At 49.1% G+C, this 27,174-nt stretch overlaps 2 protein-coding genes across 5 annotated transcripts in view; one reads left to right on the top strand and one right to left on the bottom strand.

The window, feature by feature from the left end:
• Positions 1-3,441: 3,441 nt before the first annotated feature.
• Positions 3,442-26,624, top strand: LOC123393244. 3 transcript variants are annotated; one of them, XM_045084642.1, is made up of 5 exons: positions 3,442-3,648; positions 7,484-7,642; positions 13,773-13,901; positions 25,203-25,336; positions 26,120-26,624. In XM_045084642.1, the coding sequence occupies exons 1-5, from the start codon at positions 3,522-3,524 to the stop codon at positions 26,210-26,212; spliced, it is 642 nt and encodes a 213-aa protein (XP_044940577.1). In that variant the 5' UTR covers positions 3,442-3,521; the 3' UTR covers positions 26,213-26,624. The 3 variants fall into 3 exon arrangements, 2 of the variants coding, with proteins under 2 accessions (XP_044940577.1, XP_044940576.1); XM_045084641.1 differs by having other exon boundaries at positions 25,203-26,624; XR_006607981.1 differs by lacking the exon at positions 3,442-3,648 and having other exon boundaries at positions 7,564-7,642; positions 23,098-26,624.
• ILDR2 (immunoglobulin like domain containing receptor 2) overlaps positions 6,095-27,174 on the bottom strand; it is a 58,157-nt gene continuing 37,077 nt past the window's right edge. For both annotated transcript variants that reach the window (XM_045084640.1, XM_045084639.1), the window contains 5 exons: positions 26,624-26,800; positions 18,667-18,780; positions 14,670-14,886; positions 12,801-13,488; positions 6,095-11,626 (listed from right to left, as the gene is read on the bottom strand). In XM_045084640.1, the coding sequence (XP_044940575.1) occupies positions 11,591-11,626; positions 12,801-13,488; positions 14,670-14,886; positions 18,667-18,780; positions 26,624-26,800 (1,232 nt within the window). In that variant the 3' untranslated portion in view covers positions 6,095-11,590. The remainder of the gene's footprint in view (positions 11,627-12,800; positions 13,489-14,669; positions 14,887-18,666; positions 18,781-26,623; positions 26,801-27,174) is intronic.

Below are 27,174 nucleotides of genomic sequence, written 5' to 3'. Positions count from 1 at the left end.
TTTTCTTGGAATGAGAGATATGTTTGCTGTGATAAAGAGTTGTTTGCTAATTCTTGAAGCGTTTTCTTTCTGAAGCTCTGAAAGTGAACACAAAAGCCCTCAAATGGCTGGAGAAGAAGTTTCCTTTTCAAAATTCCCCATGAACAGTTCTGAGTGACCAGGGTTTAAATCCTTATGAAAATCCACCTTTATTTAATAGAGTTATTTAAATCTGAAGAGTATTGGGAAAATGAGGACTCCCCAGGTGCTCGTGAGGAAAACTTGTACGTGGTGCTCACTTCTCTTGAGGGAAGAACGCTTAATAAATAGATTTTCTCCTCCAGAATCTGCTGAGACATATCTGTCCAGAAGCACTTTAAAAGATGCTCAACATCACTTGGCATAAGGTAAATTCAAATCAAAACCAGTGAGATATCAAATCACACCAGTCAGAATGGCTAGAATCAAAAACACAGGAAATAACAAGTGCTGGCAAGGATGCGGAGGAAACGGAGCCCTCCTACCCTGCTGGTGGGGATGCAGGCTGCTACAGCCACCGGAGAACAGCATGGAGGTTCCTCAAAAAGTTGAAAATAGAGCTACCCCAGGACCCAGCAACCGCACTACTGGGTATTTATTTCAAAGATACAAACAGAGATTCTAAGGGGTACCTGTACCCCCAATGTTTGTAGCAGCAATGTCCACAGTAGCCAAACCATGGAAGGAGCCCAGATGTCCATACAGCCATCAGAAGATGGTTGAGAAAGAAGATGCGAGATGTGTGTGTGTGTGTGTGTGTGTACACACAGATATATATAAAATAGAATATTACTCAGCCATCCAAAAGAATAAAATCATGCCATTTGCCATGACGTGGACAGAACTAGAGGGCATTATGCTAAGCAAAATAAGCCAATCAGAAAAAGACAAATACATGATTTCACTCATCTGTGGAATTTAAGAAACCAAACAGATGACCATAAAGGAAGGAAAGGAAAAGTAAAATAAGACGAAAAATGAGAGGGAGGTAAACCATAAGAAATTCTTAGGGAACAAACTGAGGGTTGCTGGAGGGGGGTTGGGGGGGAGTAGGGTGATTGGGGGATGGGCATTAAGAGGGGCACTTGATGCGATGGGCACTGGGTTTTATTTAATTTACATGAAAGAAAAGAATCTTTTTTGATTTATTAGTGGATACCTGTTGTTGTTACCGTGTTTTGCCTGCACAAACATTGCATATCCCACTCCTATTAGTATCCCCCTCTCTCCTTTGGAGAAATGTTCTCCCACTCTCTAGTCCTTCAAAGGATCTCACCTTCCTGGTCATAAGTGGACTTGCCATCTTCCTGGCCGCAATGATTCGGTCAAAGATGGGCACAGGACTCCCCATGGGTCCGTCACAGCCTTTCCTCATTGCTCTCATGAGTAAGGCCTTTCCCCTATCTTGTCACATAAGCGGGAAGATTGTGACTCCGGGACTGCTAGTGTCTTTATTCCTGCCTTGTCGAGACAGTCTGTCCTCATCGGGAGAAAAATATATATGTCAAAATAAGTAGATGTGAGTGATGGACATAGAGAGACTCTGACTACATTAGCCCCATATTTTCCCTCAGTTCCTAGAGCTCTTCTTCCATCTTATGAGCTACCCCAGGATCTTTACAATAAACTACCTTCATTCCCTCTTTTTTTTTTTTTTTTCCCAGCTTGTCTGAGTTGGCTTTCTGTCTGTCATTTGCAACCAAAAGCTTTTTGACTAATATCCATGCCAAAGGAAAAACTTCAGCTGGGACTTCATGTCTCTCTGTCATGAGGAGTGAGAAAAGCCAGTTTCCGGGACCATAGCAGCAACATCAGAGGCTATGGGGGAGGGGGGATGCTAGTCCATCTATTATAAATGAATTCCACGGAGTTAAAAAAAGATCTTTTATAAGAGCGGTGGTAAACAGAAGTCAGCATATCTATCTTTCTGGCTTTGTTCTGCTAGAGACTGATCATCTCCAGAAAAAAACAAAGTGAGCCAGGAAGAATGCACTGTTGCTGAGCTGTTGGGCAAGATATGTAAACAAAATAAAAGAATACACCTCCTGAGAGCAAGAGTTGTATTTAAAAATTGTTGTAATACAAGAGACTATAGAGTTTTCTCTGATTTTTATTTTTTTTTGTTTGTGTTTTTGTTTTGTCTTGTTTTATTTTGCTTTGTTTTAAAGAGAAGGTGAGGAGGGAAGAGAGGAGGGGGAAAGCGAGAGAGAGTGATTGATTAATCTTTTTACCACCAAAAGCCAGGGAATGGACTGTTTGGTTGCACATTTCAGTGACATAATATTTGCTCAATAATGAGAAAATGACTTCACTGTATGTCTGTAGTATCAGAGTCTGACCTGACTTCAGAAGAGACTTGTAGCTCAATGGTGGTCAGAAGCACACTTTAAAATAGCTTTGAATCAAAGAAGGCACGTGCCTCATTCTCACTTGGTCTCAAAGAAGAAGCCCGAGATTTTCCCCACATGGTATGCACAGAAGTCTGCCCTGAAAATGTAATAGGACAAGGTCTACACTTGAAAAACATACAGAAACACTCAGCACTTCTAAATAAAGATCTCCTAATGCACTTCAATTTGATTTGCCAAAAGTGAATTCATACACGGCTTTTTAAGAAGACACCTCCTGAACAATGTGAGGAGCACCTCTATCCAATACCTTGAGTCCTGGAAATTTGGTACCAGAGGTATCCCCTTGGACGTGGGCCACGAGATGGCGTGTCAGGCCAACACACTGCCCTCGTCAGGTGCGGGCCTGCTAGCTGTGGCTTTACCTCCTGCCACGTTTTGTGAGTCATCTCAGACCACCTGACAAGCTTTCAGGAAATGCTTAAAACCAAATTCAGCAGAAAATCTTTCTCTTAAATGGTGTGATAAGTATTATTAGGATGTATCTGTCAAGATTTCTCAGAAGCTTTCCGAAACCTAGTTAAGCCTAGTTCTTTATTTCATGAATTGATTTTGTATGTAAAAATATGACTTCTACATTAGACAAATGAGAATCGATAGGGTGCAAACATAAGATAACATATTTCCCCCCACAAGTGCCTAATTCTAATCCATCCTATGGGTTTCATACTTCTCTGCTTTTTGAATAAAATCAGGATCCATAATTAATTTGGTCATTCGACTAAATATATGGACTTCTGTTCACTTTCACCTTCAAATAGTCTTATTTCTAGAATTAAAATAGGGATTCTTTTATAATGATCAAAATATGAACAATAGGGGTGCCTGGGTGGCTCAGTGGGTTAAAGCCTCTGTCTTCGGCTCAGGTTGTGATCCCAGGGTCCTGGGATTGAGCCCTGCAAAGGGCTCTCTGCTCAGCGGGGAGCCTGCTTCTTCCTCTCTCTCTCTGCCTGCCTCTCCACCTACTTATGATCTCTCTCTGTCAAATAAATAAATAAAATCTTTAAAAAAAATATGAATAATATGTAAAGTTAAATCTTCTTGTTCTCTTTTATCTTAGGCTCATTCTAGTCCGGAAGTTTGCATCAGAGAGAAATGCATGTACCTCTTAGATTTATCCCACTTAGCACTTCCATTCCCTCTTCACTCAATTACTCATTTGTCTTGGGCCTTCCAGAGTTACTGTGTATTTGTGGAGTCATTATGGAGAGAAGGAGGACAGGTAAGGAGCAACAAAGGTCTTTCTTTTTTTTTTTTTTTTTTAAGATTTTATTTATTTATTTGACAGAGAGAAATCACAAGTAGGCAGAGAGGCAGGCAGAGAGAGAGAGAGAGGAGGAAGCAGGCTCCCTGCTGAGCAGAGAGCCCGATGCGGGACTCGATCCCAGGACCCTGAGATCATGACCTGAGCCGAAGGCAGCGGCTTAACCACTGAGCCACCCAGGCGCCCAACAAAGGTCTTTCTTGACTGGCATCAATGCAGTGTGGCATTCTACCAAACATGAGTCCATAAAAAAATGCAACTACAAAACATAAAAGGAAATAAGAAACCACGAGTGAGAGTTAGCAAAAGTAACAAACTTCCAAAACCTCCGAAGACTTCATGCAGAGTTCCTGGGTATAAAGTATAAAATTAGTACACTTAAGGTAGTCAAGAAAATAAGAGGGAATGATCTGTAAGAATAAGGAGCAGCACAGTATCAACAATGACCATGCAAATCTGAAAAAGAACTAAACTGAGCTTTTAGAAATGAAAAAATTATTAATTAAAATTAAAACTCAAAGGAGATTAGAGCCAATTGAAGAGAAAAATAGTGAACTGGAAGATAAACCTGATTAAATTACCCAGAATATAGTACAAAAAGACAAAGAGATGAAAAATACAAAAGATAGCTGAAGCAGGCTGGAGGATGGAATGGGAAGGCCTAACATACATTTAATTGGAATTCTCAAAAGAAAGCTTAGAGAGGAGACATATTTGACATGTTAATAACTAAGAGTTTTCCATTGTTAATGGAAAATCCAATCCATAGGTTCGGGAGGCACAACAAGTTCCAATCTGAATAAGTAAAAAAGAAATCCACACCATGTTAATTGAACCAAGGAACACTAGAGACAAAAAGAAAATCTTAAAAACAGCCAGAGAGACAAGACAGATTACTTACAAAAGAAGGATAATTAGACTGATAACAGTCTTACAAGCAACAATAAAAGCTAGAAGAGAATACACTAATATCTTCAGTGTGCCAAGGGAAAATTGGTTTAAAATGGTCGACTAGGGGCACCTGGGTGGCTCAGTGGTTTAAAGCCTCTGCCTTCGGCTCAGGTCATGATCTCAGGGTCCTGGGATCGAGCCCCGCATCGGGCTCTCTGCTCAGCAGGGAGCCTGCTTTCCTTCCTCTCTCTCTGCCTGCCTCTCTGTCTAGTTGTGATCTCTGTGAAATAAATAAATAAAATCATAAAAAATAAATAAAATTGTCTACTCAGTGAAATTATCTTTGAAAAACAAGAATGATGTAAAGACTGTTTTGGATAAATAAAAATGGATAGAGTATCCTACCAAAAAACCACACTAGAGAAAACTTCCTTCAGGAAGAGGGGAAAAGATTTCAAAAGATGACCTGAAATGCAAAAAGAAGAGATGTGTAGAAAAAACAGGTGATTCTAAACACTTTATAAATTGATATTTTATTTTTCTTTTTTTTTTTTTTTTTTTTTTTAAAGATTTTATTTATTTATTTGTCAGAGAGAGAGTGAGCGAGAGCGAGCACAGGCAGACAGAGTGGAAGGAAGAGTCAGAGGGAGAAGCAGGCTCCCTGCGGAGCAAGGAGCCCGATGTGGGACTCGATCCCAGGACGCTGGGATCATGACCTGAGCCGAAGGCAGCTGCTTAACCAACTGAGCCACCCAGGCGTCCCAGATATTTTATTTTTCTAAGCACAGTATTTTATAAAGCTGAAAAAGCAAGATAAAATTAAGACAAGGGACGAAATAGCAGCAAGTCAAAAGGAAGTAATCAGAGTTATACTGTTTTGGAGTCTATCTTTAGGTTAAATCTACACGTAAACATGTTTAAGTTCACTGCTAAGAGAAATGAGTCCAGATGCTTCAAGCCAAGTGGACAGGCTTTGTATTCAAGTGGGACTCTAAAATACAAGATTCCCTTGATAGGGCCTGGCTAGTGAGAAAGGAGTAATACATCCCTGAAGTACTTATCTCTTCTTTTGCTAACAAAGGTTTTAAGTGGCCTTCTCTGAATTTTGATGCTGTAGAACTTTCCAGATCTCTCGGAACTTAAAAATACCCCCCACAGCTTTCTCCCCTCCTTTCCCCAAGTGCTGTTTCTAGCAAGCAAATACTTGTGCCCTTCTTGAAATGAGCTGGGTCCCATCACATTGTCCACCGTCCTTCCTACTCCTCATGTTCTCCCGAAGGTTACTGTGTGGAGAGTAGTGAGGCGGCAACAGACACCCAGCCAGGCCGCGGCTTACGAAAGTCTGTGAAAACTACTTAGGGTCCCCTGCAATCCCACGGCATTTAACTCTCTGTCACAGTACGTAAAACAACCAGAGGCAGTCCTGTGTGATTTTTTTTTCCCTGCTGAAGTCATTTAATATCAGATCATGATTAAACATCGCCGTGTTAATTATGAGTTCTTGATAACAATGTAGGTGAAATACTTTATTTAGATTACAACATGACAAGCAAATTCACTTTATCTGTTTGACACTGAAAAAAATCATGGGCAAGAGTGATACAACATTTTAGTTTTGATGCCACAGACAAGGCACAAGTAACTGGGCAGGTGACTCTCGTGACACAGATTTCTGACCCCTTTGTCTTGTGGCTCCTTCTGTTCCCCTCTTGTGTGTTCCCAAAGGGAAAGTTCTCATTGGAGTGTGTCTAATCCCTAAATGCAGTGAAGGTGCCAGATGGTTCACTTCTAAGCAGGATACCCCAAACCCCGGCATCCCGAGTCTAGATGAGTTTGTAGTTTGGCTCAGAAATGCCTCCTCAGAAAGGGACCTGAAGCAGCTTGTAGTCCAAGCCTTTTCCCCTCGCCAGCACAGCTAGTGAAACAGAAACCGTCCTTGAGCGGGGCTGGCTCCCACGCAGAGCTCCGTTGGAGGAGTGTTGCAAGGCTGCCCAAGTTCACGGCCTCGAGGCGCCGGCGGGCGTGTGACTGAGCGCAGGGTCCAGGGCTCTCTGCACCAGGGACGGATCAACCAGTCCCATGGGTGTGGCAGCAGTTGTGGGGGAAGAACCCTAGACAGGCAGAGGGCCTGGCTGTACAACCTTAAAGACCTTTGGACTATCGGCAAATCGCTCAGCTTTTCTCGATGAGGCCACAGCATCCCCCGTGCCGCGGTCGCGGGAGGGTGTTCGGACCAAAGGATATGATGCCTGTGGAAGTGCTCTGTAAACAGTAATGCACCATGAAAACAACACAGATCGCCCTCAGGCAGGGCCAGAACTCAGGATGCTGCTTTAAGCAGCTCAACATTATGTCTGTTCCACTCTGATGGTAAACGCCTCTCCTGTAAGCTCCATGGACCAGCCTCCAGGTGACGAAGAGGTAGGACCCTAGCAGGGAAAAAACCAGGCACTTTTTTCCTCCAGGACTTGAAGTACCTGGGGCCCTATTTTGGTGAATTTGAATCTCCACATCCTATAAATCAAATTTGAAACTCTAGCGAGATTTTGGCAGCATCTAAATCTGATGTTGGAAGGAGGGTATATATGATGTAGATTTTCTTATTCCTGCCCACCCCGCTTGGGTCGTTAAGGTGGAAGTGGGAGTCGACCAGCCAGGCTGATCAACTCCAAAATATTTTTGAACACTTCAGAAAATGATTTGCCATTTCCCCAGTGGTCTCTTTTCTTTCTACTCATGATCTAAGTTTTGCTCAGAATGACATCAAGGGAATGAGAAAATTACCTGTAATTCCTGTTGTCAGATCTGAGATTGTCACAACAGATCATTATTCTAGGATTAGAAACATCTAGAACTGGCTCCTGGGGGGTATTTCCAGCCTTCCTTTCTCTCTGCCTCACAGAGTTCTCCCACCTCTGGACCCTGGTGAGTCAGTCACCACCGTGGCAGCCAGACTGCTGGGCGCTGCACCACTGCCAGCCCCGGGGGAGTGAGAGGACCTCTGCAGACGTCCCCCGAGCCCCAGGAAGCCTGAGGAGCAGCTGCTCGGGGCCCACCACAGGTAGGACCCATCTAGCGCTGCATTCCCCAAATGCATCTGATCACAGGGCTCTTCTGAAATATTTGTTAAAAGAACCCATACTCACTCCAGACCCACCTAATCAATCTCCAGGGTGGGTGGGGCCCGGCAGTATTATTTTTAACAGCAATCGCGGAATTTGTATGGTCAGGAAACTTGGGGAGACACAGGTCCAGCAGAAGAGATTTATAGGCTTGGAATCCAAAGGCCTAATGAGATTTGCAACTTCACTAATGGCAATGCTGGTTTATTTCTCCGTCTTAAAGAGAAGGGATGGATCACAACAATATCTACGTCAGCCTCTGAAGGCCATCAGGTAACCTAGTCAGGTTACCTGTGTGCTGTCTTTCAGAGGATTTAGAAATACTTACAGACAGGGCTAGGTGTTTGCGGCTTAGAATGCCTCGGGCTAGAGGGGCAGGGCCCCCACGTGCGCAGTGAGGATGACGTGAAGGGAGACGAGAGGCCCGTTATCTCTGCCAGACTTTCTCTGCGTTGGGGAGGGTGGCCAGCAGCACTCACGGCTGCAGAACGGAGCCCCCGGAAAAGCAGATGCCGAGTTCCCCGGGAGCGTGCCCGGGAGGATCAGCTGACACGTACCCGCAGGTCCGGGGAACACGTCCCCAGCTTCCTGGTGAACCTATGCATGGCCTAGAAGAAGCTGTTCTAGGGGACACCTCTTGCCACCTGCGTCCACACCCCCTTATCCAACACATCCCTGACTCAGCTGTGACTCACAGGCGCACAGCAGCTCCGGCATCATCCCTCCGGGTCCTGTGCCGCGCACCGCTCCCCATCCTAATTCATCTCTTCCAGTCAGATCTTTTTTTGACTGGCTTTTCAGAACATTGAGCTTATCTTTAAACACAATGGATAGACAAACACACACAACATTTAAATATCAAAATATACCCATTTAAATTTAAAAACTTTAATTCTCTGGGTTTGTTGTCATCCATGGCAATATTTCACATTATGTGCATAAAATCTACTTCTTTCTTGGGCATGTCTTATTTCCGCTCTTCAACTGCAGGGTCCCAATGGACGGAGATTGTGCCTGACGCAAGACATTCTGTACCCCCAGTAAAAGCTAGGAAGGAAGCTAATATTTATAAGCCCTTCCTCTGTGGGAAACACTATTCAGGGAAGAAAATAAAGGACCCACTGGGAAAAGCTAGGGTGCCGAGGATGGCCAGCTTTGCCTTTACTTGTCCAGCCAGTTCTTGGCTCTATCCACATACCCAGAAACAACAGTGTTCTCTCTCTCTCTGGAAGTTTCAGGGATTTATGCAGCCCGACAGGGGACAGCCTGGTCCCATCTCCCCAGGTTATTTCAGGAGCCTGTTGTCTTCGTGTTTTCTGATTGTACGGTCTATAGTTTTGTTCTCTTTGCAACTGCAGGTTTCCAATTTTAGTAATTCTTTCCCTGTGACTCCCCGAACCATCTCCAAAATCCTACATGCCCTCGGCGAACAAAAGCAATATGTCTGGTCTCTGCAGCTGGTGCTATGGGGCTCTTTGGTGGAGAGAAGCCTGACACAGTGCTCAGTTGAAGAGATAATAGCTCTGCAGCTACCCAGTATTCTCCAGGATTGCCTGAGCAAGTTGGAATCCAAAGCTGGTGACTAAGAAATGATGATGTTTAGTCATCTTTCCCATCTGATGTGGGGCCCATATAGACGGGACCTCGGCTCTCAGAGGCCGGGGACACCAGCAAGTCTAACACTCAGCACCAGGTTATGGCATGTGTCTTCCTGCCCTTGGAAGTGCCAGCACTGGGCTGAGCTGTCCCTGGTTCCTCTCAGGCCAAAGCCACCGCAAAGTCCTTTGGTAGGCCAGGTCTCCTCCAGGCAAGGATAGCGACTCGTGCTCCCGACCTTCACCAGCCACTTCTTTATTTCCTTGCACATGTAGGACTGTTTTGGACAGGCCGCGAAGTAAAGATCCCAGTGGAATGGTGCTCTGAGACTAGGGCCCAGCTCCGGTCAGGCGGCTGTGGACAAGACCAAGAAGATGTTGAAGAAAAAACCTTCAGAGGTTGCCCGTGGACTCGAAGACAGAAAGCTGACCACCACTGGGAGGCCGAGCATCATTGTCTCCCAGTGATTTTTGACCCAACCATGGCTGCCTCCATAATGGTGCAGGGTGAAAAGCTTTGGCAGATGTTTGCCAAAGAAAGTGGAGACTGTGAGACACCTAAGGCGAGACGGAGTCGAGGCTTAAGGGACGAACACGAGACAAGAAGAAACAGCTTGTCCTTGAAGAGAAACGAACATTGAAAAGGTGCACGCACTTCTCGTGCCTTGAGTCGGAAAGAATTTGGGCTGGGCTCAGCTAGGCCGTTGCCCCATGGGGCTTGGCGGCTCACACAGCTGTCTGCAATCAGCGGCGACTCGACAGGCTGTCAGACGGGGCGGACGGGGTCCTGGGCCTGTTCTTCTCATCATGCAGCGGGACAGCCCAGGCTTGCTCACCTCGTGGCGACTGCAAGAGAAAATAGGCCCCATGCACAGGACTTTTTCAGGACTCTGCTTGTGTTCCATTTGTTTGGGGCCACTGGCCAAAGCAAATCTCTTGGCCCATCCCAGAAGGGACGGGTGGAGAAACGGACTGCACCTCTTGCTGAGAAGGGAAGAAAGTGTGGCCATTTCTTGCAATCTCTCAAAACTGCAAAATCCAGAAATATCTAGCTTTGGGATTTAGGTAGAATCTATCATTTAGGCCAGGGTGGGACAAGGAAGCGCTCCTTCCTGAGAACAAGATCCCTCCTTTCCCAGCGCATCCGGAGCAGCAGCCTGGCGAGGCGAAGGGACGCACGTTCCAGCCATCCCTGGGGTCCTGGAACGACAGAGCCGGGAAGCACGAACAGCTCCTGGCGAACGAAGTACAAAACCAGAGACGACCGGGGTCTGAATTTGTGGGGAAAATGGCCCACGTTCAAAATAGAGTGAGATCACAGATTCTTTTCCTCTTAAATTCTTTTGTCTCTATTTTGCATAACTGCTTTCTCCTTCTTTTTTTTTTTTTTCCTTCCTCCTCTCTTTCATGTGTGTATTTTAAGCATTTTTCGAAAGGCACCTGATGACAATTTAATCAGAGTGCAGAGGGAAGTGGGGCTCTGTGGGTGGCACCAACGTGTGGAAAGTCCAGGGGAAGGGAGGGCGAGGAGAGCCCTTAACGTCCAAGACTCGGAGGTCACTGTGCACAGCGGAAAGAGAAAAAGCAGTTTAAGTTCTCAGAATGGAAAAAGAAATAGCACTTACACCGCTTTTCAAAAAGGGATGCTCTCTTTTGTCTTGATCTAGCCACTCAAGAGCTGTCATTCAAAACAGCAAATTGAAGTCATTTCTGTGATTGTCCTGCAGGTCACTGTCACTGAGCTCACCAAGGGCCCTCTGATTTCAGTGTAACAATAGTCATTGCCTCATGACCGGCAGGAGATGGGGATAAAAGGTATATTTTGCCTAAAGCTATCTTCTGTTGTCAGTACAAGACCTTCTTCTAATAGTAGTAATGTTTTTCTGTCTCTAAGCACAGCACAGGAGGCATAGAAGAACATACTGGAGGACGAGGCAGTTTCTAGAGATCAGCAGTCCAGAGCTAACTCCCTTTCAGAATTGGAAAAGGAATCCTGGTTCAGCTACGGAAGAACATCAGGCAGGATGAACTCAGTGGGGAAGACACCCCATGTGTGGGAATGTTCTCACACATAGTCATCTTGAGTTTCGCATACTAGCTGGATGTATGCTGAGGTTTGGAATCAGCCTTCCTTAAAGGCTGCCCCCCCCCCTTGGCAAAGCAAAGATCAGCAAATCTTCAGAGGCGGTGGCCAGAGAAGGTCCCGGGCCTGCTGGCTCTTAGGTTTGTGTCTTGTCCCGGTGGGCTGCTTCTGATTTCTAGTCAGCCAGAGAAGTGTCTTCAAAACAAACATCAGACCACAAGGGACATTCTGGTTGGAAAGTCACTCTGGAAAAGAGCAGAAAGGGCACAACGTTAAACCACACAACGGTTAAAGAAACCCAATACAACCTAACAGATGGTTCCCCGGGCAGAGTCCACACCCTGTCCAGAACCCTGCACAGCCTGACTCCAGGCATCTCGTTAGGCTTGTGGCTACCGTTCAGAAGCCTCAGTTGGTGCTGAAGCCAACATACATCTGACGGAACTTCGTTCCATGGCCACAGAACAACTTCCCAGCCCTGTAGGGCGAGCCACAAGGTTCATGGCTCCACCTGCGAGTGTGGATGGAGCACACGAACCCGGCAGGACCCGGAAGTTCACTCCTGCTCACGGGTACTTCTCGGGGCATGTCATTGTTCTCTTTAGAGAACAAAAGAGATCTGTTTTAGAGGGGTCAGTATCTTTTTTCCATTGTATTCTCTCCCCAAACTACGTGCTTCAGAAAACGACCCCCTTGAAGTATGAAAAACAGAACGGTGGAGGAGGCAGGGGAAGCGCGGAGGGAGCACAAGCCCTGGGGCTGGCAGAGCGGCCGCCAGGGCACCGGGGGAGAGGCACTTTGGCAGCCAGAGCGGACATCTGCGACTGTCCCCCAGCGTTTCTCTGAGCTGCGGAGCTCACATCTGGGGGCCGAGGGCCGGACTGGGCTGCTCTTGGCATTTACTGAGACCGCAAAGCTCGGTAAGGCCACTTGCAAGAGAGACAGTTAACTGGGCAGCGGCCATGCGCGCGGCACAGGTCACAGTTTACCTTCCGCCCCGCGTCCGGGAGGAGAGTGAGCTGCCCTTCGGACACTCGGTCGCCCCTGACCTCCTCTGGGCCGTGAGCGCTCTGGCAATTTCTGCAAGTTCTAAACCCTCCCGCGAGGGTGGGAGCTGGGGCGGGAGGCGCAAGAGGCGCGCCTAGAACGTTCTGCGCGCAGAGACCAGAGGTCCGCGCAGTCTCGAGGCCCTGCAGGCCCGAGGCTACCTGCTGCTCAGGGCGGCGCTTGGGGACCCGAGACTCTCCACGAAGCACCTGCTCCTCCTGCTTCTCGCCCCGGGCCAGGGCCTCCGCTCACTGCCTGCGGCTGGGGCCAGGCGGGGCAGGGGCAGGCCCCCTCCCCGCCGCGCCCCCCCCCCCGGCCCCCGCCGCCCCCGCCCGACCCCCCCTGCGCGGGAGGCGCCCGGCGGGGCCGCACCGTCTTCTTGGCGGGCTCCTTCTTGCGCTTCTTCTCCGAGTTGCTGTGGTAGGGCAGGTCGCGGCCGCGGTAGGACGGGCCGCGGCTCAGCTCGCGCTCGCTGTAGGGCGGCAGCGGGTCGTCGGCGGAGTCGTCGTCGTCGTCGTCGTCGTCGTCGTCGTCCTGCGGCGCGGCCGCCTTGTAGGTGGAGGGCGGCGACCAGGCGTAGTAGGAGGCGCTGCGGCGGCCGAGCTGCGCGCTCAGCCGGGACGGCGTCTCCAGGCTGCCGCCGCGGCTGGCGCCCTCGGGCCGCGCCTGGCGCTCCAGCGCCCCCGCGCGCGGCCCGTGCTCGTACTTGGGCGCGGTGCCCGGCGTGCGGCTCACCAGGCGCGGCAGCGGCGCGTCGTCCGGCCGCCGGCGCGGGGGGCTGGGCGCCCAGGCGCGGCCCGCGTCGCCCAGGGGCTCCCGGCTGCGGCCGCGCGGCCCGTAGTACTCGTCGGGCGAGCCGTCGGGGTAGAAGCCGCCCAGCGCGCGCGCCTCCGAGCGCTCGAAGCGGCCGCCGCCCCGCGCCTCGTGGCTGTCGCCGTCGGCCCGGCGGGAGCGCGCGGCGTACGAGTCGGCGAAGGCGGCCAGCTCGTCCATGGACACGGCGGGGACGCCGGCGGCGAAGTTCTTCCGCGACAGCATCTCGGACTTGGAGCGCTGCTGGCTGCGGGCAGAGGTGGGGAGGGGAGGTCGGTGAGCGCCGAGGCGGGCGCGCGGGGCCGGGCCGGGCGGAGGGGGTGCCCCGGGCTGGCTGCGCGGTCGGGCGGGGCGGGGGCACCGCCGGGAAGCGGGGCGACCGGGGCTCTCTCTGGAGCTCGTGCTAAGGACCAAGACGGAGTCGTGTGGGTCACACTCCTTTGTGAGTCAGACGGCGCCGAGGCGCACAGCGGGGCCTGCTGGTGGTGAGTGTGGCTTCTGGCTGACCAGCACTGGCCTCCCTTCTCCCAGCCTCGAAGCCGGGGGCCTGGCGTGGCCGGCGATCCAGGGAAACCCTGCGGTACTCGGTGATGCACAGAGAAGCCTCCTGCTCCCTCAGGGCCCCGGGGCCAGCGTATCCCTGCGAGTTACCCGCCGTTGGTAAGTCTAAGAGAAAGGCAGTGTCTACTGTCCTTCGAGATAAAGGACAGGTGAGTGGTGACCGTGCTGTTCAGTGGGCAGCAGCCATACGAACCAGGGTGCACATCTTGGCCTCCCACACCACTGGCCAGGTGACTCTAGGGAAACGTCGGTTTCCCCAACAGTCCCCACCTTTTAGAGTCAGGAGAATCAATCAGTGTAACGTTTGGTATTTTGCCTTTCACGTAACGATGATCCAAAATGCTGCAGGGGCACCTGGGTGGCTCAGTGGGTAAAGCACCTGCCTCTCGGTTTTGGCTCAGGTCAGGACCTCATGGATTGTGAAATCGAGCTGATGGCTGGGAGTCTGCTTGAAGAGCCTCTCCTGCCTCTTCCCCCGACTTACGCACACACTCTCTCTCTCTCAAATAAATAAATCTCTTAAAAATGAGGGAGATGATGGATGGGAATTTTTAGAGGATGTAGGGTAAAATATTATGAGAAAGGCAAGGAAATGTTTATTAAGGTTCATTAAGGAGCACAGAGTCCCCATTTCAAAGGGACTTGGCTATGATTGCACATGGTGCCACAGGTGTCCCTTTACTTAATAAACATGAGAAGGGGATGTTCAACAGCCCAAGGAGAGCTGTGGCAGGACAACCTAGAACGGGAGACAGAGATGCTCTTGGAAAACAGCTGTCTCAGAGCCACATCTGCCTGCCAGCTCCAGCCCCCTCCCCACCCCCCCCCCCCGCCCCCACAGCTGCAGCCTGGTGCGGCCACCTTGACCTGTACCTGAAGCTCTCCCGATCCTCCCTGTTATACTCCATGGCCGAGGGCCCCCGGCTGGCCCCGCTGCCGCCTCCCACGGCCCCGGACCAGTAGTCAGGATTGCTCTCCAAGTCCCCGGACACAGGGAACTGCTTGCTTCTCATCTGGTGGTAGGCCTGGCGGAAACTGCTGTCGTCCTCATGCAGGGAGCTGAGCTCGGAGATGGTGTTGTTATCTGCAGGGACAAAACCAGGCATGACAGAGCTTTCTACGTATTAGGAAGGGAGCTCTGTTAACGGCTCTGGGGAAACTGCCTCCCAAAGGCTTCAGTCCTGTTCTGGTTTAGTTGTAGACCTGAACTAACAGTGTCTGTGTTCTTAGCTCAGCAGGAACAGGCTCCGTCCAGAAGCCCACTGGCTTATAGAGAGGGAGGCTTCCTACATGCTCTGTTCTTAAAATAGGAAAATAATTGTTACTGCTCCACCTAAGGCACGTTTCCCAGAACTTGGGCTCTTTGCAGCTGGTTTCCTCCTAAGGCGTCTTCATCCTTGTTCCAGTGTTTTTCTTCTTGTAGAATTCTGTGAAAGCTACGATGATCCCAGGTATCTTGAGCCAAAAGGGGCAACACGAGAGAGAACCCACAGGTCACAAAATCTTCCTCACTGGTGGCTGCGTCCCAGGATGGGCCTTCAAAACCAGTGCGGCCCCGTGCTTTCGAGGGACCCCATTCCTGCCTCCTTCAGCTATGCCCTTCGCCCCAGGGCACAGTCCACAGGGGCGAGGGGACTGCACACCTAGTGTCCAATCATCCCCTTTCTGGACGCTCATCCAGGAACGTGGATTATCCTTCCCAATTGGTACCAAGTCCATTTCCAGGGCCCACAAAGACTTCTTTGCCTCCCTAACGAATATTCCAGGTGTGTATGGCCTTGGGTGGCTAGGACAGCCGAGTCGAGGGAAGGGAAGAGAAGCGGGGCGGCTGCACTCGCAGCCTCCTGGCCTCCACTTGTACTCCTCCTACAAAGAAGGGGGTTGTGGTCACCGTTTTCTCATTTCCTACAAAGTGGCCTAAGTAGCATTTTGCAAAAGCACTTGTGAACAAGTCAAGAATCACAGTCTAGAAAGAAAGGGGGGAGGACCAATTAAAAAAAACAAAAAAACCACAACCACTTGTTTATAGAATTTTGAAACGGATTGAATATCATTTTACTTAAAAACGCATCTAGTGAATCTATTTGTCATGCAATTGGATCCGTTTGTTTTCTAAAATCCTTTGGTCAGAACGTCAAAATATTATCAGAATCAACATTTATAAAGTATAAGGTTTGGCTGTTGAGTAGAAGGTAAGCCAAGATAGGACGTGGGCAGCGCAAATCTGTGTCTCAGGTTCCCCTCTACTTCTCTTCCCTAGCCCCAAGAGTTCTCGGAGGAGCACTCCCACCCACAGAGGAAAGGAAGGGCCTCCCCTCCCTCCCCCTGCTGCATAAACACAACCTCCTGGTCCTGTTTTATCCGGGTGGGGGCTTACTGAGAATGCCATTCATTTTGGTCATGTAATCATTTGGTTTTGAATTACAATTTTTAAACTTTTTCCTCCTCCGGGGGAGAATGGACTAGTGACTCCCCATTTGAAAGGAAAAGAGCTCAGATGCTACTGATTAATAAAATCTAGAACCTTCCTTTTCTCATGATCCCAGCGAATTCTAATCTCCTGGGAGCAGTACAGAAGAGAACTTTAAAATGCCTCAAGTGAAACTGTTGAAACATCCTATTGTTGCCTCCGAACTTTCCTTAAACTTCAGGGAATAATGGATCTTTTCCATTTCTCCACATCCTGAGGGCCGTCTCAGTTTCACCATTCATAGCGACGGACTGTCTAGGCTGTATGCCGTTCTAACGTTTCTGCCGCATTGAATGTAAACATCAATATCCCTGCTTCACAAACACCTAATAATGTAACTCTAGAACAGGAGAGGCAAACTTTCTCTGTACAGGGCTAGATATTAAATATTTCAGTCTTTGCAAGCCACACTGTTACAATTATTGGACTTGGCCACTGCAGTGTGAAAGCAGCCAGACAACATGTAAGGGAACCGGCCTGACTCTGTTCCAGGACAAACTTCCCAAGAACAGGAGATGGAACCTATTGGCCCTGGGAGGTGTCGTCTGCAAGATCACCACACTGGGATTCTGGACTAAAAATAGCCCAAGTGCAACCCCCTACTTACCAGGGCAAGGAAAGTGAGGGTCTTACTGGCCAGCAAATTCCCGAACCTGACATTCCCCGTTCTTACAGAATCTCGTCACAACCCGAAGCCATGAGATCCGTTTTACAATGAGATCTTCAAGACTGTCCCCTGTCCATGATCTGTCCCAGGGTTTACTCTGCTCTTCAGAAAGAGAGCCTGGCAAAGTCAAGTGAACTGTATTCCCACTTCACCTCTATGCAATTATGGGACCGTCAACCTGCAGGTTCCAGATCTTGGTTCCAGTTGTGGCGCAGGTACCGAGGTGCCAACACTGGGTCTTTTCCCTCTCTGCTTCCTTTCCTACTGTGTAAAATGAAGGAGGTGGGAGTCAACCACCTCAGTCTCTTCTGTTCCAACATACTAGAAAGTCCTAGGAGGTAGAAGGCTGTGATCTCTGAACAGAAACAGCCACTACAGCCACAGAGCCAAGAGTCGGCTCAAAAACGTCCTGTGTAAAGAGCACAGGACTGGGAATCAGAAGAGCTGGGTTCTAATCCCGGTCTGGCCAGTCACTTCAGCCCTCTGGGTTTCTGTTTCCTCATCTGTACACTGTGCAGACTGACCTCGGCCACCACTAAGGTCCCCTTGGGTGTTCAGATGTCATTACCTTCTGACCAGCCAGTCCCTGGAGACCATTTCAATCCAGGTAGACTGGTGACATCACCTAAATCAGGATTCATTCTTTAGTTTCAGCCTCAGGTTTTAACTCTTACCCTGAGCTGAGAGATTCACAGATTTCCTCCCCAGGCTCCTTCTCCTGGATCGCTGTCTCTGTCCCCTCCCAGGGCTCCATGACAACACATTACAACTAACTTGTCAAGTGCAGTGACATCTGCATTCCTGACATTCCAATCTGGAGATGGTCTTTTTATAGGCAGGCCGGTGGGAGGACGCGGCAAGGAACGCAGCTCAGACAGGATGAATTTAGCTTTGCAAACTGGGAGGAATATGTTGTCCTTAATCTGAATACAGTGCCTCTAGTCTGGGACTGTTTCCCCAACAGTTCCATCAAGCCTCTCCTCGCTTCCAAGGCAAGGAGGGTTCAAAGAGAGAGAGAGAGAGAGAGGTAGTGACCTCACCACCATGCCAGCCAGCACCCTCCAGTAATCGGCCCGTCCATGTCAGACCTGCCCGGAGCTGGGTCTCGTCACCGAGGTAAGCTGGAGTCCGCGCCAGCACTCAGCCGTGTCCGCTGCGGAGTGTCCGAGGGCCTGTGAGTGAAGGTTGGGGTCCTGCCACCTACAAGCTCAGGAACTGGAAAGTTCTTTTGATAAGAGGGGCAGCCTCTTTCCTAGCCCTCAGTCTCTGCCGTCGGGCATCTCAGAGGAACACAGGCCTCCTTTTCTGCTGGTAGACTTTTCCTTCCGCTGCTTAGAGTCCTCCGTGGAGCAAGTCGGCAGCTGGACCGTTGCTCAATGGTAGAGGTTTTCATGTTGGGGGAAAAACTCACATCTTTAGTCATTATTTTGAATAGAAGGGAATGACCCTTTGAAGAAAACATCTGCAACCCCAGCACTGCCTGGGCCCAGCACAGCTGACTGCCCCACGGAGAGAAACAGCACGAAGCAAGGTGGGAACGACCGCTCTGCCCTTCCCACCAGGAGCCCTATTTCTCCCTTCTGTGCCCTCAGAGCTACTCTCTTCAGGACATCGCCGGCCCCCCTGCTAGTCCTAAGCCACCAGAGCTCAGGGCTGCCCACGTTTGGGAATCCCCAAACCCCCTTTAGCCGTGAAGCCCAGATCACGTGGCACTAACAGATGCTCACATCTGCCTCTCATCCTTCTGGCTGGATCAAACTGAGCCAGCTCCTTCTCGACGTAGTACAGGACCTTCATGGAGTCTCTCTCTTTGTCAGCCTGAATCCGGTAACCTTTGCGAACTGTGGAGAAAAGGACAGGAAGGGGAGCTGAGAAAAGCCGGAGGCGGCCTCTCTTTACTTTACCAAGTAAAGCCCGCCGTTCCTGCTTATGACAACTCTTTTTGAAATCGCCAGAAATAATCATCTATATTTATACTTATGGAACCGTGACTGAGATCCCTTTTATCAGATGGTGGCCCTGGAATGGAAGAACAGCAGTGCACCACCAAGTTCGCTCACAGTAGATTTGGGGTCATTTGTTAACTTCTGCTTCCTACTTTCTGACCTCCTTAGCTCCACTTAAAGCTTGGGGCCGGGGGGGAGACAGATTTTCTGGACGGAGGACATAGATCATGCTATAGCATCTGCGGGTCCCAGCTCCGCTTGGTGGGAGAACAAGTAAATAAAACAGATACCCGAACATCGGGGACCTTGACGAGGGTGGCCTGAACGCCTCTGGTTTCATGGGAGATGGTGCAAAAATCCCCTCACAGGTGGCGCATATGAGCCAGGATGATAGGCTACAAGAAGCGTTTGTGCAAAACGAAAATGAGGGGCAAAAATACATGGATTGCTAACTCTGGTTCCACTTTATTTCTCTGAAGTTTTCCATTTGGGAGAAGAAATACCATAGTATTCCATACACGATTAGTTCCACCTGCTGCTGTGTGGTCAGAAGCAGGGGTTATTTTGGGGGTGCTCCATAACGAGAGAGAATACCATCTCCTACGCTCCCATCACTCATACTGTCAGGAACAAAGACGGTTTAAGCCCCACATCACTTAGTATCAGTCGAGTCCAATACCAGCCCCAAGGGTGATCAGACACAGGCAAGTCAAATCTTCACAAATATGAGAAAACGAGAGAGAAGGACCCAACATGCCAGTGGTAAGAGACAGCATGCATCGAGCCTCTCAGTGTGCTAGGTACTGCCCTAATGCTCTGCATGGATATTTGCTCCTCACAACCCCTAACAAATTTGCTGATAGCCTCAGTTTATGGTCGAGAAAACTTTGGCTCAGAGAGTTTCCTGCCCTGCTCCAGAATAATGGGCAGCACAGGGGCTAGACCTACGTAACCTGACTGAAACTCGGGAGCCCAGAAGCAGAGGCAGGAGGGAGCAACCCAAGAGGAAGACAAGAAGGCCCAGAGTAGGAAATGCTCGTAGGTGTGTCATGGGTGGTGTGACCAGGGGCACAGGCTTATCGGTCCTGTGTTCTGGCCAGTCAGGACTACACAACAGGATGGAAGCAAGTAACCCAACTCCCAACGCGCTCGGCTCCCACAGTAGGGCAAATACCGTAAAGAAACCATATGGCCACGTGTGCCTCCAGAAGAGCCTCCACATGCTGCTCTCTGGTCACGTGACCCTGGCTGTGGACAAAGTCCCATGTGTGCACAAACGACGCACACGGAGGATTAAAATACTGTACTGCTCAGCGCTCTCCTCACAGCCCTGGCTTTGAAGACCGAGAGAACGCCCCCACGCCCATTTGCAGGTGCACCGATGTTCTCTGTGAGAACATTCTGGGCCCTTCCTAGTCACCTCCACTTGTGAGATTTCTTTAAAAAAAAAAAAAAAAATCAGTGAATCTCTGCACACGCTTTTCAGGAGTACCTTCTCCTGGAGGTTGGAGCCGTAATCCTTAGGCCAAAGCAATTATTAGTAGGTATGATTTTATTTATCAAGCTGCACAGCCTTCCATCTCTGCAGAGGCGTTTACAGAGTTGTACAGACAGTTCAATTAAAAGGCAATTATCCCACGGAAGTGCTATGTCTGTTCTGAGGCAGTGATGTCTGACGGATGAAACACAGGGCTCGGAAGGTGGGGAGCCCTGCATTCGTGGGTACATCTCTGGTTCATTGAGGGACCTCACATAAATGATGACCTATCCAGGACCCAGTTTTCACATCTATCAAATGCAGCTAATACTTCTCAACCCTTCTCATCTTAAAGAAGACAAATATAGGAAAAAATTAAAAAAAAAAAAAAAGACAACAAAGACCAAATCACTAGAGTACTTTCTTTGTAATTATTAGCGGCAGCTCAAATAGCACCACATCCAAAAAGCTTTCTCTGGTTCTCACAGCTAGAAAGTTCTATCTTTCCTCCCTCTCTCTTTCCATCTCATTTCTCTCTTCTAAATCATTTACTTGGAACTTTCATTATGACTCTCAATATATTCTAGTTTGTCCCAAATTCTGTGTATAAAGGTCCAATCTTCCCAAAGATTCTTGAAGGAGAAGAATTCTTATTCTAGATGAGTGTAAAGCCCAGGACACTGCTGAGTAGGCGTTAATGTCTGTTGGAGCTGAACTGAGCCAGTCTGGAGACGATGGTGAAGTTCATGATTCCTTTGGAAATAGTATTTTTAGTAGAGTTTCCCTCTCCAGCCTGTCAGCTTCCTGAGGGTGAGGACCAGTTCTCTCTGCTTATCTCTGCATCCCCAGCACTTAGCACAGAGCCTGGCACACTGTAGACACTCAAAACGTGTGTGTGCGGATGGATGGACGGATGGATGGACGGACGGATGGACGGACAGATGGAAATCAGGAATAGAAACTACGAGTACGAGGGAGTACAAGGTGAGAGTGAAGCAGCCACGTGGTTGCTTTACTGAAGGGATTTGACCAGGAAGGAGAGGACTTGAATGGAAGCTTGAGGGAGCAGCAAGGCATAGGCAGATTTGGTTGTTATTGTTGATGGTTATTTTTTAAAGGAGAAAACTAGCATTTGATAGGCATCAGGGAACAGGCCTGCTCTACCTGAGCTATGACTTTATCAGTGTGTTTTTTAGACATGAAGCTACTAAGATAAACCATTCAGTCACACTGAGATGGAGTGGAAGGGGGTGGCTGCTGCACGGAACAGTGTACCGGCTGTCCCGTGGTCGTCGGAGACCGCGGCCGCTCAGAGACCGCTGGACACCTCTCAGTTAACTGCAACTCGGACCAAAGCATAGATTGTTTTCTCTGTCATTATAACAAATTATAATCCTCATTATGAGACAGCTTGGGTTATGTATGTGCAGGTTATCATGTCCCTGAAAAGTTATAACTACGGACAGCCTTGAATGAAGGTGGTAGGTTCACCTCTCAAACTCCGGCATTATCCAGGGACTCCAGCAGAAGAGGCATTTTCAGCCTTGACTTCTCGGTCCCTCCAGCGCATGCCTTCAGGTATCGAAATCCCTCTCATTGGCCAAGAAGGACAGAGGCAGAGTATGGATATTTAGACTTTAGAGATAACATCATTTGGCTTCAGTAGCCTAAAAGCTAGGCAATTCTCCCAGTAAAAGGTGTTGGTTTTGGATTTGGTTTTGGTTTTCGATTCGTAATTTGTCTGAAAACCAGAGAACTCTGATGTATGGTGATATTTTAATAAGATGTGTCCTGACTACTGGCCGAAGTCCAGCACTTTTTTGGAAACTGACCCTCCCCCCCAGGGATGTTCCAGTTTCAGGCGGATGAATGATTTGTCTTTCTCAAGTTCTGTCCAGTCCAAGTCCTCTGGTTGGTGTGGCCCCTCTAAGTTACTAGCCTTGGCACCTTTGGTTTTAGTGGAGAGGGAATACTGGGCTATTCTTTTGATGCCGAACTATAACTTCAAAAATGTGTATTGTTTAAGTAGTTGAGCAGATATTTTTGACCCAGTTAATTGAAATTAACTATTTTTCAGCTAATTTCTCCTTCACAGCCAAATCTAACTTATAAAACTTGCAAAAAAAAAAAAAAGTCTCTAAGGCAGATACCTATGGATATAGCCTTGTTTTTCCTGTCCTATCTTAATGAGCTAAGTCAGGCTGTTTATGGATGATGGAACAGCTGCCAGATTCCACCCCCAGGGGGAGAGCAGCTCAGTTGTGGGAGAAGTGATGCTCAAAATTTGCATATTCTCTGTATACATACAGTGGCATATATATAGACCCACATCCTTATTAGTTTTGAAAATGACATTTCAAAACCCTACTTGCCTACTCAATTCTTTTGTAAGAAGGATGAGTGGGGGCCAGGTAGATGGGAAAATGACTTAGAGCCAGGCAAGAGAAGCTGTGGGAAGCTGAGGCGGGAGAGCATTAAATTAATCAAGGAGGGAGATGCTAGAAAGGACCAGGACAGTATGACAGAGACGGAGTAAAGTAAACGGATTCAAGGCTATTTTGAGTACAGTCTGAAGAACTCGGTGACAAATCAGATGAGGGAAGTGAGGAAGAGGTAAGGATGAGGTCCCCGCTTCTCGTTCGGGCTGCTCGGTGGACAGTAGTGCCACCCACTACGATAAGAAAGGTCGGAGTTCATTTGAAGTCTAAAAACAGCAGATTAATTCCATTTCCTAGAGTTTAAGTTCGAAATGCCCGTGAGATGTCCAGAAAGCAATTTGATATATGGGACTGGGGAGCCGAGGAGAGGCTGGAGATGGCGACTGGGAGTCATAAGCACGGAGAAGATGACAGAGCCATTGGAGTAGGTAAGATTTCCCAGGGAGAGGACCTTGGGCCAAAACAGGAACACCAGCATCTGGGGTGTGGGCCGTGGAAGGAGAGCCAGCAAAGAGCAAAACAGGTAGGGAAAATGACTAAGTGATATAGGAGGTAAATGCTTTTGAGAAGTCAAGGGACGTAAGAATTGAGAAGCATCCGTTACATTTAGCAGTAGGGCAGTCGTCACAAGCACTGGTGTCCGGAGTAGGGAAAGTGACAGCCAGATGGAAGTTCGCTGAGAAGTTGGGGAAAAGCAGAGGAAATGGAGACAGGAACTACTCAAAGCGCTGAAGGAGTTGGGCTATGAAGAGCAGAAAAGGAACAGGGAAGTAACATCAGAGGACTGCGGGGGTTTTGCAGATTGTTATATGTTAATGGGAGAGCTTTAAGCCTGGTTTGAACGCTGCTAGGATGGAGACAGGGAGAAGGAACGGCGGGTGATGAGAGCCAGTCTTCCGACCGGAGGGAGTGTGGCTGCTCCGTAAAGACAGAACCTTGACAAAGAGGAAGAGGCTGTATCCAGAGAAGGACAGGAGACGGTCTTCTTCTGTTGGAACAGAGATCACAAATGAAGGTCGGGAAAAGGAATCAAGGGGACTCTTGTCGCTCGCATTTGGTAACCTTGCCTCTTCAACTACTGAGAGGGTCCAAAGGGGTGTTGTGTACAAATGTAATCTGAAAAAAAATCACTGTTGCTACATGATTACCCTAAAATCCCTAAAATTAAAGTAGCATATAAATATAAAATAGGCTAAATTTACATCTTTTCAGTCAGCATTTCCTAACATCTCTAACATTCTTTCAAAAATAAGCTACATGAAACATGGGCTTAAGCCACCTTTTTCTTAAAGGACACATAGCCAAATGCCATCAGTAAGTCTGGCCATGGGACCATGAGGACAGGAATGTGTCCATTGGGGGATCATGAAGAATTCCTTCCTGACTCGAACCAGATTACGACACCCTGGGCCAGACCGGCTGTGGCCGACATCGGCTGTGCAGATTCCCTTTTTCCCCGCTAACGGAACCCTGATTTTGTTCATTTCCAAGATGAATAGTGTTCCAGCCTAAGAGACGAGTCTTGATTAGTTCAAACCAACCAGGTATAGAAATGGGCTCGAGACACAATTCTTGCCAATAAAATTGCTAGGAGATGTCTGTTGGAAGGGGAGGGGCTTCTGGAAGAGGTATCCTCACTCTTGAAAGAAGCAGCACAAAGAAAACGGATATGTTTTTCCATCTCTGAATGCATTTAGTGCCTGGAACTATGGAAGTCTTCATAGGATCACAAGGGGAGCCAGCTCAGAAGCACAGAACAAAAGATGGAGAGAACTAGGTCCTTCAGTGTTGCCACGTGAACTAATCCATCAACCAACCCCAGAGCCATCTTTCTTTGGGATTTCTTGCTATGCGAAATAAGAAAAGTTCCTATTTTTCAAGCCACCTCTTTCTTCTTTTTTAAAGATTTATTTATTTTTGAGAGAGAGAGAGAGAGAGAGAGCATGCAGGCAGAAAGGGCAGAAGTGGAGGGACCCCAGCAGGGACCCACAACCCTGCTGAGTGTGGAGCCCGGCATGGGGCTCGATGTCACCAGCCTAAGATCATGACCTGAGCTGAAATCAAGAGTTGGATCCTCAACCGACTGAGTCACCCAGGCACCCCCAAGCCACTTCTAGTTGCAGTTGGTTAGTGAGGCAGGATGGGGCCAAAATGATCGAACTGTAACAAGCAAGAGCTAGAAAAAGGTTGAAATCAGGAGAGAGGAAGTATTTGTCCCCTGGCCCCTCCGCCATTGGGGAAACAACCGTATTGTCTGTGTCTCTCTAATTCCCGGTGTGTCCTTGATCATGAGGCAAGTCCCATTCATGTCCCCTGGCCCCTCCGCCGTTGGGGAAACAACCGTATTGTCTGTGTCTCTCTAATTCCCGGTGTGTCCTTGATCATGAGCTTTTACTTTTCAGTCTGTGACTCATCCTCAGGCTCCGATGTCAGAATTCTACCAACTGTTCCAGGGAGAGAAAAAATCACAAATACCAATTGCTCACTGATGACATCCACTCCTTCCAGGGTCAAGCACGGACAGTTCATCCAGTGGGTAAGACACTCTTCCCTGCTCCCACCGGAAGAAGGCCAGATAGCTCTGGGGGGACATGCCTGTTTTACCAACCCCACTAGCTCATCCACACCTAGGAATTCAACAGGCATCTCCTAAAGATACTTCACACACGTCTAACCTTCCTACTCTGTAATCCTGTTCAAGCGTCTCCATGGAAGCTCTGTTTGACTGCCCCCCACCCCCCGCCCCTCTACCCCTCTGCCTTTGCCAATAACCATGAATTCATCATGCCCTAACACACCATGGTGCATCTCCACCCAAATACGCTCTCCTTACGCATTACCTAATTCTCTCTATGATGCGCGTCCCTGGACAGCCTGGGCTCATCTGAAGCCTCCCTTTCCTTCATTCCCAAAGTCTTATTTTGAAGTATCTCTCAGATTGACCTACTCATTTCAATTCCCGTGGCCTCTGTCGTGGCCCGACTGCTCTCACGTTCCCTGAATGGCTTCATTTTCATCTCAGCTCGGTATCTCTGATCCCACTCTCTTCCACTGCCACGCGCCTCATCGGCGTGTCGCCTTTCCAAGGACTCAGGAACCTGCCAGTGGCTCCCGCTCACTTATGGCACCGAACCTCGGGCTCTCCTGGATGGGTTTCAGGATCTTCCTTAATCTGGGTGAGGCTCCATCAAAGCCCTCCACTTCCTTCTAGTGTCCAACACCCCCCCTTCTTTCTTCCAGCTCCAAGCTCCTACCACGTGTCCTTCCTGGGGGGTGCTCAGAGCCTCCCTCTCTCTCCTATTTCTTTGTGTTCCTCTAGGCCCAGCTCTTCCCTGAACCCTCTGTAACCGCTCCAGCTCCATCTCCTTTGAACACCCAGCACCACACTCTTTGCAGCATCTCATCGTCCTAATAAAAATCCATTCTCTCTCCCTGGCTGGGCCATTCTGCTTCCTACACAAACCATGTCCTATACTTCTTAGTGTCCCTCACCGTGCCTTTGACAGTCCTGAACACTAGGTAGGGATGAGATAACTATTTATGAACTGGATGGTTAGCATTCAAGGGCTACCTTGCCTCTTTTCCTCATCACTTCAGTTATCGGGGAGCTGGGGAAGGGAGCAGGGCAGCGACATCCTGCGGTCCTTGGAAAGCCTGACATGCACTCCAGATGATACCTGGTACTGCTGGAGGGATCCCATTTCTGGAATGGAGACCATCATTTTCCAAAGAAGCATCACCGAGCTGACGGTTCCCATCAGTAAGGAACCAGAGCAGAAGCCAGAGAGGAGCATGGGGCAGGGTGGTCTGGAACTACATTTACCACTGTGGCTGCCTCCCGTGGAGTCACTTGGTGCCAGGGGGGGCGGGTGCGGCTTGTCCATCAGCATGCCGGTTGGGGGGGTTCCTCCCAGGGGGACAGAGGGGATGGAGTAAGGGCCGGGGACACCGGAGACAGAGGGAGGGTACCCGGCCTTTGCTGCTTTCCCTGCTTCATACACTGTGGAGGGAGATGAAGAGCAAAAGAGATTATATTATCGTCCCACCCTCCACAACCCTCACACCGAAACTGCCTGAGGATGCGCTTAAGGGAGCCCCGGGACGTGCGTGTGCGCGTGTGTGTGCGTGTGCGTGTGCGTGTGTTCTCCTAGGCCTGAACTATTCATCAGAACGTCTCTCCCACTCCCTTGGACTCCTCCGGCTCCACCAAAAGGCAGCGACATAAGGAATTACGGGGTTCAGTAGCTGGCAACGGAGTCATTAAGCGGTCCTAGGAGCGGCCATGGCGGCCTCCCCAGTGCCAGCAGCAGCCCACCCTTCAGCACGCGTGAGGCCCCCGCGGGAAGCCTAGCGCCAGGCCACCCGGGGCTCCTT

Source organism: Mustela putorius, unplaced genomic scaffold (genome assembly GCF_011764305.1).
Source record: "Mustela putorius furo isolate JIRA1106 unplaced genomic scaffold, ASM1176430v1.1 tig00000785_pilon_pilon_pilon, whole genome shotgun sequence".
Taxonomy (NCBI): domain Eukaryota; kingdom Metazoa; phylum Chordata; class Mammalia; order Carnivora; family Mustelidae; genus Mustela; species Mustela putorius.
Note: the sequence above shows the minus strand (reverse complement) of the source record. Positions and strands in the feature narration are given on the sequence as shown.

Coding starts and splice junctions, on each gene's coding strand:
- LOC123393244 (XM_045084641.1), top strand. CDS start 3,522: ATGCATGTACCTCTTAGATTTATCCCACTTAGCACTTCCATTCCCTCT. Junction 3,649..7,483: donor TATGGAGAGAAGGAGGACAG/GTAAGGAGCAAC, acceptor TCTGCCTCACAG/AGTTCTCCCACCTCTGGACC. Junction 13,902..25,202: donor CTGCGAGTTACCCGCCGTTG/GTAAGTCTAAGA, acceptor TTTACTTTTCAG/TCTGTGACTCATCCTCAGGC.